General features: G+C 38.2%; 2 protein-coding genes across 8 annotated transcripts; one reads left to right on the forward strand and one right to left on the reverse strand.

Annotated features, from left to right (window-relative positions):
* Positions 1–52: 52 nt before the first annotated feature.
* On the forward strand, positions 53–15,567 carry LOC129576484 (WD repeat-containing protein 7). Of its 7 annotated transcripts, XM_055461681.1 has the most exons (24): positions 99–254; positions 376–694; positions 878–1,088; positions 1,152–1,295; positions 1,366–1,727; positions 2,260–2,289; positions 2,742–2,832; positions 2,989–3,154; positions 4,406–4,648; positions 4,731–4,809; positions 4,907–5,048; positions 5,182–5,276; positions 5,351–5,748; positions 5,980–6,074; positions 6,145–6,211; positions 6,619–6,687; positions 7,506–7,601; positions 12,201–12,355; positions 12,545–12,998; positions 13,176–13,441; positions 13,553–13,691; positions 13,798–14,478; positions 14,598–14,768; positions 14,899–15,567. In XM_055461681.1, the coding sequence occupies exons 2-24, from the start codon at positions 558–560 to the stop codon at positions 15,069–15,071; spliced, it is 4,464 nt and encodes a 1,487-aa protein (XP_055317656.1). In that variant the 5' UTR covers positions 99–254; positions 376–557; the 3' UTR covers positions 15,072–15,567. The 7 variants fall into 7 exon arrangements, with proteins under 7 accessions (XP_055317661.1, XP_055317659.1, XP_055317658.1 ...); XM_055461683.1 differs by lacking the exon at positions 6,619–6,687 and having other exon boundaries at positions 81–694; XM_055461682.1 differs by lacking the exon at positions 2,260–2,289 and having other exon boundaries at positions 81–694.
* On the reverse strand, positions 7,651–11,964 carry LOC129576487 (uncharacterized). Its single transcript, XM_055461689.1, has 6 exons — positions 11,332–11,964; positions 9,389–9,722; positions 8,945–9,244; positions 8,699–8,867; positions 8,201–8,550; positions 7,651–8,077 (listed from the first exon to the last, which is right to left on the reverse strand). The coding sequence occupies exons 2-6, from the start codon at positions 9,560–9,562 to the stop codon at positions 7,856–7,858; spliced, it is 1,215 nt and encodes a 404-aa protein (XP_055317664.1). The 5' UTR covers positions 9,563–9,722; positions 11,332–11,964; the 3' UTR covers positions 7,651–7,855.
* Positions 15,568–16,570: the final 1,003 nt, after the last annotated feature.

A 16,570-nucleotide genomic window follows, 5' to 3' on the forward strand; every position in this document is an offset into this window, starting at 1 on the left:
ATTATACGTGTAGTAGTATGTGTAATTTTTCATTCTCTCTTTCTCCCGTCTCATTTGACACAAACTGTCAAAATCATATGAATGAAGAGAATGAGAAAATCCAATATGGCAAATATTTGTGTGTTAATCCAAGTATCAAAATAGAATTTGAAAATATTGTTTGCAATCTTATGAGTTGCGAGAAACAGTGACATTTTATATTGCAACTTAAACGAAATCCATTTTTTTTAAACTAGTTTAAGTGGAAAAGCAGCGTACTATGATAAAAAAAAAATAATTAAGATATTTTCGTCCCTTGTATTCTTATCATGAATGTGTAATTGTTTACTAAAAGAAAAAAAAATTGTCGTCCGTATTTCTTTCCCCAACATTCAGTGTTTGTCGATTGAATGAATACAAATGGAAATAATTGAATATTGTGATCACGAGACTCTATAAAACGCTCCAATTAAAACCACCAATACCGTGTACGTGTGTGTGTGTCTGTGGAATATCCCAATTGAAAGCGTATTACTTATTATTGATTTTATTTGTGGCAAAAATTCATATCGTCCGAAATGGCGAGCACAAATTTAGTTGTGCCAGTTGTACTGTGGGGCCCTTATGAACCGACCCATTGTGTATCGAGCGTATTTTTGTCGCGAGATCTCAAAACTCTGGCCACGGGATGCTATGACGGCCAAATATGTCTATGGTAAGTGCATTTCAATTGTTCCGACACTTTGTGCTCTGTTCCCAAAACAAATGGGGGCTTAATACAATTACAGTATTACAAGGTCAAGGTTTCCGGTGCGTAATTCAAGCGTGCGGTTTTATCAAACCGAATTCTCGAAATTGAATGCATTAAATGTGTAAATAAATATTTCATTTCAAATAGGAAAGTGAATCCCGATACATTGAAAATGACACCGAGATGTTTGCTAGTAGGACACACGGCTCCGGTGTTGTGTTTGTCACGCGCATCTATCGTGCTGGACAATAATTTTCTGGTGAGCTCGTCGGAGAATGGCGAGATGTGCACTTGGGATTTGGTCGACGGGAAATGCAAGGAAAATGTGAAGCTGCCACAAGTTCACACCAGTATTCAGGTGAACTTCAAGGTCGATTCAATCAAAATGTTTGTGTGTTATTCAAATTATTCAATTCTTTAGGCTTACCATATGTCCAATTGTGACGACATTCGGCTCTTCTGCAACGGTTACTATGCCGAAATCCTTGTTATGGATCCATTCAGTCTGGAAATCATCTTCTCATTGAGCTCAAAAGTTAAACCCGATTGGATATCTGCATTACATGTAAGCGCTTCAACGCTTAAACAACTTTTTTTTTCAAAATCTAACGAACAAAAAATTGCTTCGGTTTTAGGTGTTGCGTCCATCGAAGCGCAAGGATGATGTCGTCCTTGCTATCACAACGACCGGTACGGTGAAAGTGTGGACATTGCTTGGCAATGAAAACAAATATTCCGATCCCATTTACGAGAATGAATCGAAACAAATCCGATGCTTGAATGCCATCAGCTTGAATTGTTGCACACAAAATCAACGGACCGTTTTGATTGTTTGCACCAAATACTGGCAAATCTATGATGCTGGCGATTTTACCGTGCTATGCAGTGTGATTTCACCGTCGGGCGAACGTTGGCTGGGCGGTGATTTTCTGGCACATGATCGTGTCATCCTTTGGTCGGACGAGGGCAAAGGGTATTTGTATAGATTGCCCGCAAAGTAAGTGATACGTGATGAAAATAATTACAATTTTCCTTGAAATCAACTCCGCTTTATTTTCATTTCTCTTCCGATTATCTCAATCATTTTATTCATATTTCGCTGGCTTTTAACCAATAGCAATTTTATTCGATTCACTTCTTTTCGTCATTTTCTATCAATTTTGTTTTGTTTCAACTGGCTTTGACCAATTAGGCTGTACTTAAATAATTTCTAAATTTAAGCTTTGGTCATCGCTAGCATTTCTAGAACATTTTTTTGTTTCTGGCTTTAGATGCAGTTTTTCTTTTCTTTCTTCACTCGATATGCATCAAATTTTTCGTCTTTTCTCATTTTCAACTCTTTTTTTCCCTCTGATAACGACATAATATATTTAATATAGCTAAGCAATCGCTATATGATATGTAAATCAATTGAAAACGGCGTGGATTTGTTTGAAAAAATATTTTAAGAAAGACCAACAACAAGAACAAAACAAACAGCAAAAAAAAAACTTTTTTGAACATTTTCATTTTTAAATTTTTTTTTATAGCGTTCTGCCTGGAAAAAACCCAAACGTTAGGTTAGCATACATTGATTCGTTTGTGTTTTGATGTTGTTACCTTGTTGGACTATTTTCCGTTTCACTTTAGATTCGAAGACGATTCTCTTTTTTTTCTATTTACCTCAAATACCAAACACGCTCACTATTCACGATTTTAAATAGGCAAATATTTTCACAATTTATGCGTAGACATAGTGCTTTTGTGCTGATTCAGTTTTCTTTTGAAATTTTCAATTTTCATTTTTTTTTCTTCCAAATGAAATTGTGTGTAAATATCGAAATTCAAGCTTTATTTCAATAGTTTCGTTATCTTTTTGCTGCTTGCTTGGAATGCTTTCCGTTGCACCGTAGCTTCTTTTCGTTCATTGCAATTCCATTCATTTCACTTTTGAGCACCTGAGACAGAACTATTTCAATGTTTGTGCGCCACATGCATCGACCATAGACTTATTGAACTTTCTCTCTTTTAGCTGCATACCTGACAATAAAGAGTTTCATTCGCCATCACAAGCCAAAGATCAACCGGTTTTGTACTGTGTTTTACAACATTCCGTCGATCGGGTATGTGATATTCCAATAAGACTCAAAATTACTCATATTAGACTCGACAAGAAGAACATACAACGATGCAAGTTGAGTCTGGAGAAATACAGCCTTGAAGAAATAGATTTTCTTTAACTGCACAAGAATATTGCGTAATATTTCGATTTTTCACAGCCATTGTCCTGTCCACCTGCTATGAAAATCATAACCACAAGCCGAAATGGAAAATCACAACGATTCATGTTGAGAGGTGATTCAGAAGGATATGTTACACTGTGGAATGTTCCCGATATCACCATCGAGGAAGTCAAACAAATTCAGGATCGAAACACCATAAAAAGTAGGGAATTTTTTCACTTTAGCAATAAAATTATCTAAAGTGAAAGCATACAGAAACCAGTCAATTATAAAACCTCTCACTTTGGCTCAAATCATCTCTGAATGTGCAGTGGGAAAAATTGATATTTTTCTATACATTTATACGGATTTTTTTGCGTTCTTTCGGTTTTTCTCCCAAAACTCGTACCCCATATGCGATGAAGCGAAACTTTGTTAAGAAAAGTTTTAGATCTCGTTGAAACCTACAATTTTGCCGCAGACAGTTATCATTTATCTGTTATCAGTAAGGAGATAATGGCCTTTATAGCTCTTATCAATTATCACTGGTATCTCCTTACTGATAAAAGATATATGATGACTGTTTGTGGCAAAATTGTTGGTTTTGTACGAGATCTGAAGCTTTGCTGAACAAAGTTCTGCTCCATCGCATATGAAGTACGAGTTATGAAAAAAAAACGAAAAAACGCAAAAAAAACCGTATAAATGTATAGAATTATATCAATTTTTCCCACTGCACATTAAGAGATGATTTGAGCCACAGTAAGAGGTTTTATTGAAAACTGATGTTCGGGAGGTATAGCTAATTTTCGACGAGAAATCCAAAAATGCAATTGATTTGGGGTTGAGGAGTGAGGTTCACCTTCTGCCCTTCAAACTGAGTCAACATGGGAGGCCAGCACTATGTGCCAATGAAGTCTATGAGACCAGGCGAAACTTTTGTGGGATATAACCTATTCGCCCGATTGAGTTTTAAGGGGAGAAAAATGCATCGAAAGTGTTGGGGATGAAATTTGGAGTATACACCCAACACTAGTTCGCCATGGTATCCCACGAAAGTTGCGCCTGGTTCCTTTCAAATCTGGTCTTTCAAATAAAATTTATGTTCGTTTATAAATTCTTCTATATCGCTAATGCTTTTGAAATCAATGGATAACAGAGCAGTTTTGCATTCAAATCCAACGCTTATTATGATTTTTTCTAAATTCGCGAATGGCCACGAATGCTTGTGCGAATATGTTGATACATTCATTATGGAGCGTTGCGCGAATGATCACGCGGCACTCCGAATAAATAGCGAAACAGGCACGAATGCCTCTGGCAATAGCATTCGCGAATAGTGAATTGCCCGTAGCCGGGGTTTACTTGTACTTTCACAAATAAACAAAATTATTTGTTCCCGACCGGTTAATATTTCTAATCTATGGGAGTGATGACAGTGACCCAATTTCTAATGATTTGTATCAATTTCAAGCTTTGACACCAACGATTTGTACGAGCCTAAGCGATGCGTGGAGCTTGATGAAACCACCGCCAGTTGGAATACTTGATCAATTGAATTCGCCGAGTGAGCCGTCAATCAAGTTGACTGCGAGCATTTATTTGCCGCAACAAAGCCGTTTGGTTGTTGGTCGCCAGGATGGTTCGATCATCATTGTTCCAGCAACGCAAACCGTTATGTTGCAATTGCTGCATGTGAATCAAATCAACTATGCCGGTATTGGAATTGATTCAATCATTTTGATCCAAAAACCAATTCAAATTCAAATCAATAAAATTTGTTTCATATTTTTCGGTAGATTGGCCATCGCATCAAATCTTATCAGCACATCGAGGTCGGGTTAACTGTCTATTGTGCCCATCTCTGGCTCATCCACGGTACTTTTACTATTACTTGTCACATCCACAATATACTTGCTATTGCAACATTTGCAATCGTTATTAACTGCTTCGAAATCATTTTTCCACGGTTTAGATATGATAAATCGCATTTGTTGTCTGGCGGTGTGGATTTCGCTGTATGCCTCTGGGATTTGTACAGTGGCACATTGTTGCACCGTTTTTGTGTTCATGCTGGTGAAATCACCCAATTGCTTGTTCCACCAAATTCATGTAGTGTAAGTAGTTAAAATACGGTTTTTCTATTTTATTGTAAGAAAAATCTCATTTTTTCCTTCTAAAAAGATTCGATGTGAACTTTTGTATTGAAGTAAATAACTGATGAAATATATATTTTGCCCAAATTTACAGCCTCGCGTTCAAAAGAGTATCTGTTCAGTTGCTTCCGATCATTCGGTCACTTTGTTGAGTTTGACCGAACGCAAATGTATATGCTTGGCTAGCCGGTAAGTGATGAAGAAAAAAAAACTCAATTTAAACAAAAATGTTCCCATCCTTATCCAATTGGTTCTTACCGTAGGCATCTGTTCCCAGTGGTCAGCATAAAATGGCGTCCGTTGGATGACTTCCTAATCGTTGGCTGTTCGGATGGAACGGTGTATGTGTGGCAAATGGAAACGGGACACCTAGATCGTGTGTTGCACGGTATGCTTGCCGAAGAGGTGTTGTCAGCATGTGATGAAAATGCCACCGACGCATCACCGCACGGTTCAACATCAGAAATGGGCCTGGCCAATCCAGCCGTTCACTTCTTCCGCGGGCTTCGACATCGCAATTTGAATGCCATTCGACATGCAACACAAAGAGGCATCAATCAATTGCAACAGCTCCACGCTCATAATAATTCCGAGAATATTTTCCTCATGAAGAATCGCAGCAGCCCACTCACAATTCAGGGCTTGCGCACAAATCCAAAAGGTAGCATCATTTTAAAATGATTCATTGAATTTGATGATAATCATCGGATGGCAGCAAGGCCGAAAACAACTTAAATGACAACTGCGAGTGCCCTCAATTTCAATAGGCAAATCAATGTAATTTCGGAATTTTTTTTCCGAACTAAACAAGCGCGACAATTTGAATTTTCTTGATGCTGCCACCCCATGATGATAATCATGAAAAATTTTCACAAAAATATTCCATTTTTAGATGCGGAAAGCCATATCTTATTCTTCGATATCGAGGGTTTGATTTTCGAATTGCACAGCGAGGAGTATGCTGCGATGAGTCCAACCACTTTGGAGGTGAGTAATTTTAAAATAGAAAACGTTGACAAATTCCATAGTTTACAAAGTTCATTCCCCGATAAAATAGGCACAGGGATTGATCACATCCACCGCTGGACCGTCCCAGCACAATGATGCAAGCAAAAAGATATCCGGTAAGTTCAATATTCTGACGTGTATTTCATTTTGATTAATTTACAAGAGGATTTGTAGCTCACACTTCGCAGTACTAAGAATTTTTTTTTATTGACTTGTGAAACTTGAGCTACATGTCAATGTTCAATGAGTCAGTCGTATGTAATCGCATCAAAAATCATTGACCAAAACAAAATGTGTTGTGGCTGATCTGTTGTTAATTATTAACAAAAGAACACTGTGTTAACTGATGCAAAGCAAAACATACAACGCCCATTTTTTGTTGTTATCCTCTTTCCACCGAAAATTCAAACTAACATTATTATAACAACTGACCAGAAAAAAAATCCCTCTTCCAATAAACAAACCCAATTTAAATTGATTGAATTGTCTGATTTTTCTCTCTCAAATATTTTCGAATCGGAAGATTTCTTTGGACGAGTTAAAAACAAAGCCGGTGACATGGAAAAAATTCTCAAAGAGAAAGACAAACATGGTTTGTTGATAAACGAAACGAAACAATTTCGATTTTCTTTTCTCAATTTAAACAACAAACACCAATCATTTTATTTCTAATTGGCAAATTCACGCACTTCATAATGTTTCGGTTTTGTTTTGTAATTGCATCTCCTTTTTTTAACTGCCCCGTTTTTTGTTGTTGTTGTTGATATTGGTCTCAAATTTTTTGTTTGATTCAGAAAACAGTTTCAGTTGCCCATGAGATTGCATTTTGGTTTTCACTTGAGTTCTTTTCTTTTGATCAAGTAGTTTTCATTGCTTTCGTTTGGAGTCATTATTATTATTGATTAAAATCATTGCCCTTTCATTTTGTTGATGCCTCTTTGTTTGTTTTGCTGACTTTGGCTCCTTGGTAGCCATTTTTGTTTTGTTTTGATTTGATGGTAGAATGAATTAACCCGTTGTTTTGTTTGGATTGCACTTTTGACCAACCATCTAAAACCGTGTGAACTGTTTGATTGAACACAGATTAATTTATTTTTTGCACAATTTTTTTTCTATTTAACCATCAAGTTGGCCATTTGCACACGATTTCTTTTGAGCACAAGCCCACAAGATTGTTCTTCTGTTCTTAGCATGCGCGAAAAAAAGAACTCATTTTGAATGAGAATTAGCTACTTCATCTTTGCTCGCCGAGTTTGATTCATATGTTTGCAACCAAAGTAGTGATTTAAATTTGTGTGACACTTTTTGATTTATTTCGGTAGTTCGGAACCACATTGCGTTTTTGTTTTCTTTAAATTCGCACCGCTCCAATTCTAATATCAAATTTTGAAAATTCATATGAATTTGCAGGTATTTTGCAAAAAATGAAGGAAGGCGCCGAAAAAGTTGAACTCAAAATTCAAGCCAAAGTTGAAAGTTTGAAGCACGCCAATGAAGGTGACAAAGGTACGAAAACGATCGTCTTTTGTTTTCGCAATTAAAAAGACATGTTTGCTTTCGTTTTTTCAATTATTCGTTTATTTTCATTTCGAAATTGCCTTACAAAACACATTTTTTTGTCGTCAAAAAACAGAGAAGAAATTTGTCATTAACAAGTGGGAATTTCGATCCAAAAAAATAGAATTATGATCAATTGTTGTTAATTGTATGGTGATGATGAATCGGTCATATCGCTCCGTTAGGTTCTCTCTTTTCTTTATTTATTTTCGAAATGCGTAGCTGTATGATGGATATGATGGGTATGATGGATATGATGGGTATGAGTAAGCGTATGAACGGTAGAGTGGTGAATAGTATTGCGATGAGTATGAGTAAGTGGAGGCTGGTGCATAGGAGTATGATGAGTATGCATATGGGTTGCTGTAGTAGGATGTTCGAAGGGTTGGAGCAAAGACAGCAGAACGACGGCTACGTGATTTTGCCTAAAAAAATTCCAAATCGTATTGTTCAATTAGAATCAAATTTTAATTTAAAACGACATTTGGAATGTCACCAAAGAAATAATCAGTTCAAAAATCGCAACAATAAATGTGTTTATGCCTCACCTCAACAATGACAGCATCACCGCTTTCGGCTGGTTTTTCAACGGCCGCAATGACTGGTGTGATGGCTGCTGGTGCAGCGGCGTTTGGTGCATTTGGCAATGCATTTGATGCAACACGATATCCAGCCGCATCGGCAATGTATTCGGTGGTCAACAATCGGCCATCGGGTGCAACATACGAGAATGAACCGGCCTTGTTGCCTTGGGCATCTTGAACGGCATCATGCGATTGGAATGGTTCACGATGTCCATAGGTGGCTTCGCCTAATTCATTTTGTGAATGATATTGCGATTTTCCCTCGCCAATGAATTTATTCTCAACCGCCAAAATTTGAGCGGCAGCTGGTGCGGCTACATCGATTAAATTAACGAGTTGAATGGAGACATTTGTCAGAAGTGTGATTAAAATTTGTATTAGAAATTTTATGTTCGCAGCACTCAAAATGTTGCTTCTGCTTCATTGACTTCAATGGCCAAAGCAAGTACAAATAATAATTACCTGCGACAAAAGCTGGTGCTGGTGCAGCGAATCGGTAAAATGGTTTCGTTTCATAGGTGATTGGTAACAATTTGGTGGTTGGAATAGCAATAGCAGGAGCAGCAATTTCAGCCGCACGTAATTCCGTGCTCAATGGAGCTGCTTTGAGTACTGGAGCTGCATATGTTGCCTGCAATTAAAAGAGAAGTTTGAATTGAACAAACAAAAAATGGGCGAAAGAAACGGAACAACCCAAAATATACGTACGGGTTGCAGAAATTTTGTCTCTGCTAAAATTGGTTCGGCGGCAGCAGCAGCAATGTAACCTTGGGCAGCAATTGGGGTAGCGATTTGGGCGGCATATGGAGTGGCAAAGTTGTAGAATCTGCGCTCGAGATTTCCGCCGGATCGAACGTGTGCGTAGTTATTATATGATGGTGTTTGTACTGAGGTGCTGTATTCGTAGCTTGGTTTTGGTTCGTCCAAAATCAATGACGAGTAGGCTAATGGGGCCGAAGCCAAGATGGCCTCACCAGCGTATGCAACACCAATCAATGCTAATACAATCTAAACACAAATAAAAGAAAAATCTCTTCTTATGCTCAACCAACTAACGAAAAATTAACCACTCAAAAGCAGAAAAAAAGTCAAACTTTCGAAAATAATCGATTTAAAAATAGAGAGATAGAGAAACCGTTTCAAAATAATTACCAAAACTCTCATGATGAAAATGCGTGGAATAAAAATGCGTTCCGTTGAATGATTCAACACAAGCTTTAGAATGAAACTGTGATGATTGTGCAAAAACCTAGAACCTTTTATACTTTGGTAGACAGATGCCGTCGTTTCGTTGTCGCATCTACATGCCGGCCACGCACGATGCATCTTTGCTATCGTTGTCGTCTTCTATTCCATTCTTACCTTTGGCCATGTCCATTGCGTGCTCAGAACCCATCGCCTTGTTGCTTATTTTTGGTGTGTTTTCGTCGCTTAAAGTTGTCTCGTTATCGTCGTTTTGTAAGTGAGACAACGCAACCATTTTTACCTACGTACGAAGCGAAATGAAAGAAGCAGAATGAAAAAAATTATGAACATACACACATTACAAATAAAATACTAGTTTCGCATTTCAATTCGCTAACATTTAACTTGCTCTTATTTTCATTACGTTCCATTTGTTATTTCCTTTTCGATAAATCTTCTCCGTTGGATTCGTATTTTATATGTACGCAAAATGGTCGCACGCAAAGCAAGGGGATCCATGGGATCAACAAGCGATGCAATTTATTAACCGACATGAACGACGATGAAAAAAACCAACAACAGCAATAACACACTCCAACCAAGTCTATTCAGGCGCGCGAGAGATGTTCACAAAGAGAGATGAAAGGAACACATACATTTTTGTTCAAATTATTTTGGCTTGTGGTGTGGTTGTTGTTGTTGTTGTATCGTCTGCATATGAGTGGAAAGCGGTTTGTTTATGGCTAGTTAGTTATATTTCACGCGGTGTAAATGGAACAACTAGAAAGAATCCAAAACGTTGTATTCATATTAAAAAGAATGCAATAACATATGATCTCGATGTATCTCGTTTTTTTTCCTCCTTCGATCTGATACAGGGTGATGCTACAGATCAACTGAACCGCCTTCTTTTGATCGATTTGATTAAAAAAAAACTTTACTTTGTAATTTTGCTTTTGCTTCGCACTTTTTTTTTGCAATGTCTGTGCTGATGCATCGCATTTCAAGAAAACGAAGTGCGTTCGGCTTACGATCACCCGGTGATCATCATTCGTTTTCGTGCGATCGTAATAAAACTACGGCCGATAAAAAATGTTTTTAAAATCGTCGAAATGCCTGTGTCCATGCCGAAGAAAAGTTATGTTGTGCTCCATTACTGTCATTACATTGGCTATGACTATTTTTATTTCGTAAAGTTCAAGGTGATCCGAAAAAAACATTGCTGTACAAAATGTTCCGTTTTGTTATTTATGTGGCTTCACACCTTTTCGGTGAAGGGACGAGCGAATAAGCACTTCGCTTGCATCGCTGAAAGAATCCATTCTCATTAAAAAAAATGCGCTCGCATGCTTAACTGTGCCGTTGTTACTGTATCAAATGTCGTCATTCGTGTTATTATTTATTCGGCTTTAATGGCGCATCTGCAACGCGCGCGCCCGCGCAATAACTGATCAAATCAACTCAACATGATTCGATGCATTCTTCTATATTTAAATTACACCAGTTTATTATGGCTCTTATTGAGAATTGCGGCTTTTTTCTGTGTTCCGCTATTGAAACGGCCATAAAATTTGACAAATAATTTGTTCATTTTCGATATAAGATTGTTTTGTTTACACCAATCCAGCTATCTATTCTCTCATAGCGATTAAGAACATGAAACGAATCGATAAAGATACGCGATGGCAATTACATTCGCACAGTGTGTGCAAAATGCACAATAAACACTCTTAAAGGATTTTAATGGTTTGGATCAATTAAAGTGTTTCTCGTATAAACTGTGCACTTAATTGAAAGTTTTTTTTCGCCAACTCCAGCCATAGGATGTATTGCGCACATTGAAATCAACCATTCCGAATTGTCTTAGGTTTATATATCGATTTGATTGCAATATGCAAAACTAGTTTTACCTCCGTTTGTAGCTCTGATATTTCTCGCTCCTCATTCCCAGGATAACAATTAAATTTATACTTAGATCGAGTCGTTTTTTTTTATGTTCGCTCAAATGCAATCAGTGTTGGCGTTTGTGAGTTTTATACCGAATGTTTGTGTTTCGCCTTTGGGTGATGGTATTTTTGGAGCTCTTATACACGTCGGCCGGTTTCACTCCTAGTCATTAATAATTCATTTCAGGAAATCGTTAGTGATGGGGCGCAAGAAAAAAAAAACATAAAACGAGAAATATGTCGAAAATGCACGGCTGATTCTTTATTCATCTGTTAAGCCCATTGATTGATATGGCAAGCCATTTTTCCAATACGAAGATGAATGTGGTAAAGTTTGTGAAATGACGTCGTCGTCATCGTCGCCGTCGTCGTCTTCGCCGTCGCCGTCGCCATCGCCGTTGCCACAGCGCAATGCCAATTGATTACATCTTTGCTCTTCACCACATAACTTTGAATCGATTAATTCTGTTTTATTTCGTTCTTGTCGTTCACTTTTGAAAACTGGTTCGTTACATTTCGTCTTGAAACTTAAACGAACAAAAAAGCAACCATTAATACAAAAAAAGATGCATGCAACTCGTTTATCGTATCGGCTCTCAATTAAAGTCCATAATTTTTCTTTCACATTGTTACAAATAAGTACCTCTGCATAATAATTCAATTTAATTAAAAAAATTATATTTAAATGAAATCACTTAATTGGAACTTTCGATTTTAATCAGCTGAAGTTCCACACCAAGATTCTCATGTTTAGGCGCAGCCAAAAACAGAAAAAAAAACTCTTTTCTTCACAGTTGATCTTATTTTTTTTTTTATGGATTTTTCACTTACAGATGGTGCCGATGCATTCAAGAGGCTATCACCACGAATGGAAGCAACCCATGTTATGGAAGTTGCACAGTTATTGTTGTCGTTGATTCATTCGTGGGGCATCGATTTGCATTTGGATAAAGTATGCGAAACACAATTGGGATTGCTGCGACCACAGGTAAAGGATTGAAACCATATCAAAACAAAGTTTTTGGAGTTAAGACTCAGTCGATGGAAGATAAGAATTTTCACTGAATATTTTCTGTTCAAAAACAGAACGAGAAAAACAGTTTGGATTTTTTTTATTGCCCAACCCGAACATCGATTTAAATTAGTTAATTCCAAAAATTCTATCTCGAAATTCTAGATCCCAGTGTCTTTCGGGGTGTTATCAAAAGGTGGCTATATGTCATTGCTGTTGCCGACTTGGCAAAACGATTTGGTCGTTGACAAAACAAAGATTCCAGATGATATTCAGATCCAGAAAGAACTCACACCGGAGCTCATTCGTCAAGAGAATTTAACGCGAATATTTACGGCACGATTACATTGGGAATTGAGCACAACGATAACGTCAAACCATTTATTGGCCATGGTCGCTATGTCAAACACATTGATGTCAATGCAATTGGCCACATTCATACCAGAGCATGAACGTAATAAGAAATTGCATCGTCATTCGAATCGCCCTGGTGCCGCTGCCTGGTCAAATGAAGAGCACGAAGAACTGTTCACACAGCAACAGGCGCAAATCAAACAAGGATGGAGCCTGCTCTCTACACACCATTGCTTCTTACTACCCGATAAAATCGATCAAATTGGTAATTGTTTTTTTTTTTTTTTTCAAAGAGAGAATTCTTGAATTGAACTCATTTGTTTCCATCAAACTTTGTTTTTTTATGAACTCGTATTTTCGTATTTACTAAAAATTGATCGAGAAAATGGTTGCAATAATTGTGATTAATTTCAAATAATTTTTTCTCTATTTGTTACTGTAGAACCGCACAACTTCAAGCGTCCTCAGGTGGAGATGATGGCTAGACGTTGGCAACATCATTGCATTGAAATACGTGAAGCGGCCCAACAGATTTTGCTCGGTGAATTGGGACGCATGGGAAAGAAAGGTCGTAAGCAATTGGTGGAAAGTTGGGCACAATTCTTGCCTCTATACACGCACACCGAACCTATCGTTCAACAATTACCGCAGAGTACATCACAACAAAGCATCTCCGGTGCACCAGCCACCCAAGTTCAGGAACCAAATGTAAGTGAAACGATTCGTATGAAGATGAAAAAAGGAGTAATGTCATTGGCATAGACAAATCAGAGTGTTAGAAAAATCAACCAATAATTTGATCCAATTTATATTCTATAGCCTGATGATTTTGAGGAAGAAGAGGAGGAGATCGTACGAAAACCATCAAGCTTGGCCGAACTGAAACGTAAGCAAACAACAGCTGTCGTTCTGCTGGGTGTTATTGGAGCTGAATTCGGCCAAGATATTTCTACTGATTGTAAGTTGAATCGCGGATTCTTTCTATGAGTTTTCCTATTTACCTTTGATTTTATATTCCGATTTCTAAATCAAAACCATTGCTTTGACAAAAAAAATACCTACAGCTAATAACAGCACGAAACGTCATTCTGACCAAAGACGCAAGAGTTCGGTGGTAGAAGGTTTTGGCATCGGTAACAATAATCTCGCTCGTCTCACCTCGATGGCATTGACACATTTATTGCTCGCACCACCGACCGTCAAATTACCGGCACATACAGCACTACGTCGTGCTGCGATCGATTTGATCGGACGTGGTTTCACTGTATGGGAACCGTATTTGGATGTAAGCAAAGTGCTGCTTGGTTTGCTTGAAACATGTTGCGATTCCAGCCGCTTGGTTCCAAGTCTAAACTATAAACTACCGTTAACACCTCAAGCCGATGCTTGCCGAACCGCACGACATGCACTTCGTTTGATCGCAACCGCCCGACCGGCTGCATTCATTACGACAATGGCCCGTGAGGTGGCCCGTTACAATACACTGCAGCAAAATGCTCAAACAATAAGCGTTCCATTGACTCAATCGGTGTTGTATCGCGCCAAAAAGGAGATATTGCAGTGTGTCGAGATGCTGATCGATAAAATGCAAACGGAAATGGCCACCTTGCTGGTCGAAGTGATGGACATTACACTGCATTGTGTCGATGCAAGCGATTTGAAAACCAAAGGCCTCAACGAAGTTTGCCCATCCATTTGTAAATTCAATCAAATTTCTCATTGTTCAGCTACACGACGCATTTCAGGTTGGTTTTTTCTTCTTATGTGCTTACTGTTTTCCAAGATAAATTTGAAAAAAAAAAATGCAAGAAAAAAGAGACGATTTTATTGAAATGAAATAATTTGAATGCAAATTGATTTTCAGTTGGTGCAAGCAATGGAAATTTGGCAATCTATGAACTGCGACAGAATAAATGTCAAATGATCCCAGCTCATTCGAATTCGATAACAGCGTTGGCATTCAGTCCAGACGGTAAATTCTTAGTTAGTTACTCGTGTGGCGAGAATCGGCTATCGTTCTGGCAAACCAGCACAGGTAAGATTTCATTCGAAAATTTGGGTGACAGTCATAACGCCCATTCCAATGTTTAGCTATCCATTCGAAAAATAAGTTGAACGAAAGATTAATGTAACGTGGGTCGTTTTTTTTCTGCATAAAAATCTAGGTATGTTTGGTTTGGGTCAATCGCAGACACGTTGCATCAAAGGCTATTCAACGGCACCAATACCGGATGTGACACGCTTGAATCCGATGCGTTTGGCCAAATTGATTTGGATCAACAATCGAACTGTGACTCTGATGCTTGCCGACGGTTCCGAGACCCGTTTCAATGTCTAATTTTCATCTCTATTATATAACTACTATAGCTGTGTTGATGTTAGACTTTGCATAATGTTGATGACAATGTAAACACACACAAAAACAACTACCACGTTTATTCGAGTTTTGAGCAGTTGAAGGAAATGTTGCCCAGTTTTTTTTTTGTTCCGGTTTCTATGCGCACTTATTTATTTCAACTGTTTTTTTGCTTGATAATTTCCTATCAATCACACCGTCGTTTTAATTATCAATGCAAAAGCGTATACCAATCAATCAAGTCATTTATTTGTTTATTCTCTTTGGAAATTCCATTTTTATTGCTCGTTTTACCAACACTTTCCTTTTGTGAAGGCAAAACGGTATTTTTTTTTCTTGTTCTGGCTTATTTTTTATTCATTGTTACATATACTACTGTGTCCAAAAAGTAAGGTGACATTGCATTTATTTTGAAAATTCTTTATTTATTCTTCCAAATCAATTTCATCGCCTTCAAAGTAATCCCCTCCCGATACAATGCACTTATGCCAACGGATTTTCCAATCTTCGAAACAGTTGAAAAAGTCGACTTCAGGGATGGCCCTCAGCTCCGTCTTCGCTGCGGCTTCAATCTGCTCTATCGTCTCAAAACGGTGTCCCCGGAGCGGTCTTTTGAGCTTGTTGAACAGCCAGAAGTCGCACGGTGCCAAATCAGGTGAATACGGTGGTTGTGGAACGATATGAGTTGAGTTTTTGGCGAAATGTTCACGAAGAATGATCGCATTGTGAGACGATGCATTATGATGGTGCAAAAACCAAGAGTTGTCTTTCCACAATTCCGGCCTCTTTTGGCGGATAGCGTTACGCAAACGATGCATAACACTCAAATAATATTCCTTGTTGACTGTTTGACCCGGGGGAAGGAACTCATAATGCACAACACCCCGATAATCGAAGAAAACAGTCAACATGACCTTGATTTTTGAGCGACTTTGGCGCGGTTTTTTTGGTCTCGGCTCACCTTTGGCACGATATTCGCTCGATTGGTCGGTTGTTTCCGGGTCGTAAGCATAGATCCAAGTCTCGTCTCCAGTGATCATGCATTTCGTCTTGTCAATGTAGTCAGAAAGCATTGTTTCACACACGTCAACTCGACACCTTTTTTCCAAAAAATTCAATGATTTCGGTACCAGTCGAGATTTGACGCGTTTGAGGCCCAAAACATCCTTCAAAATGGTATTGACTGAGCCTTTCGATATGCCAATATCATCAGCAAGGTCTCTAATCGTTAATCGACGGTTTTCCAACACCAAATCTTTAATTTTTTGGACGTGAGCTTCGTCGGTTGAGGTTGATGGTCGCCCAGCACGCTCTTCGTCTTCGACACATTCACGGCCTGCTCGGAACTCACTATACCACTTGTAAACATTTTTTTTCGACATAGCCTCATCACCAAAGGCTTTCTGCACCATCCTCAACGAATCCGCAGCAGAAAATTGATTCCGCAAACAAAATTTAATGCAAATTCTTTGATCAACAAA

The sequence above is a fragment of the Sitodiplosis mosellana genome, unplaced genomic scaffold (genome assembly GCF_009176505.1).
Source record: "Sitodiplosis mosellana isolate CC-2019 unplaced genomic scaffold, AAFC_SMos_1.0 Smas_scaffold_6191, whole genome shotgun sequence".
Classification (NCBI taxonomy): Eukaryota; Metazoa; Arthropoda; class Insecta; order Diptera; family Cecidomyiidae; genus Sitodiplosis; species Sitodiplosis mosellana.

What these genes read in the sequence shown, in the direction of transcription:
- LOC129576484 (XM_055461681.1), top strand. Translation starts at nt 558, where the DNA reads ATGGCGAGCACAAATTTAGTTGTGCCAGTTGTACTGTGGGGCCCTTAT. An exon ending in GAATCAAATCAACTATGCCG is followed by an intron (nt 4,649 to 4,730) that starts GTATTGGAATTG and finishes ATTTTTCGGTAG; the next exon opens with ATTGGCCATCGCATCAAATC. An exon ending in TTCCACCAAATTCATGTAGT is followed by an intron (nt 5,049 to 5,181) that starts GTAAGTAGTTAA and finishes CCAAATTTACAG; the next exon opens with CCTCGCGTTCAAAAGAGTAT.
- LOC129576487 (XM_055461689.1), bottom strand. Translation starts at nt 9,562, where the DNA reads ATGCATCGTGCGTGGCCGGCATGTAGATGCGACAACGAAACGACGGCA. An exon ending in TTTTCATCATGAGAGTTTTG is followed by an intron (nt 9,245 to 9,388) that starts GTAATTATTTTG and finishes ATTTGTGTTTAG; the next exon opens with ATTGTATTAGCATTGATTGG. An exon ending in GTGATGCTGTCATTGTTGAG is followed by an intron (nt 8,078 to 8,200) that starts GTGAGGCATAAA and finishes GAATTTTTTTAG; the next exon opens with GCAAAATCACGTAGCCGTCG.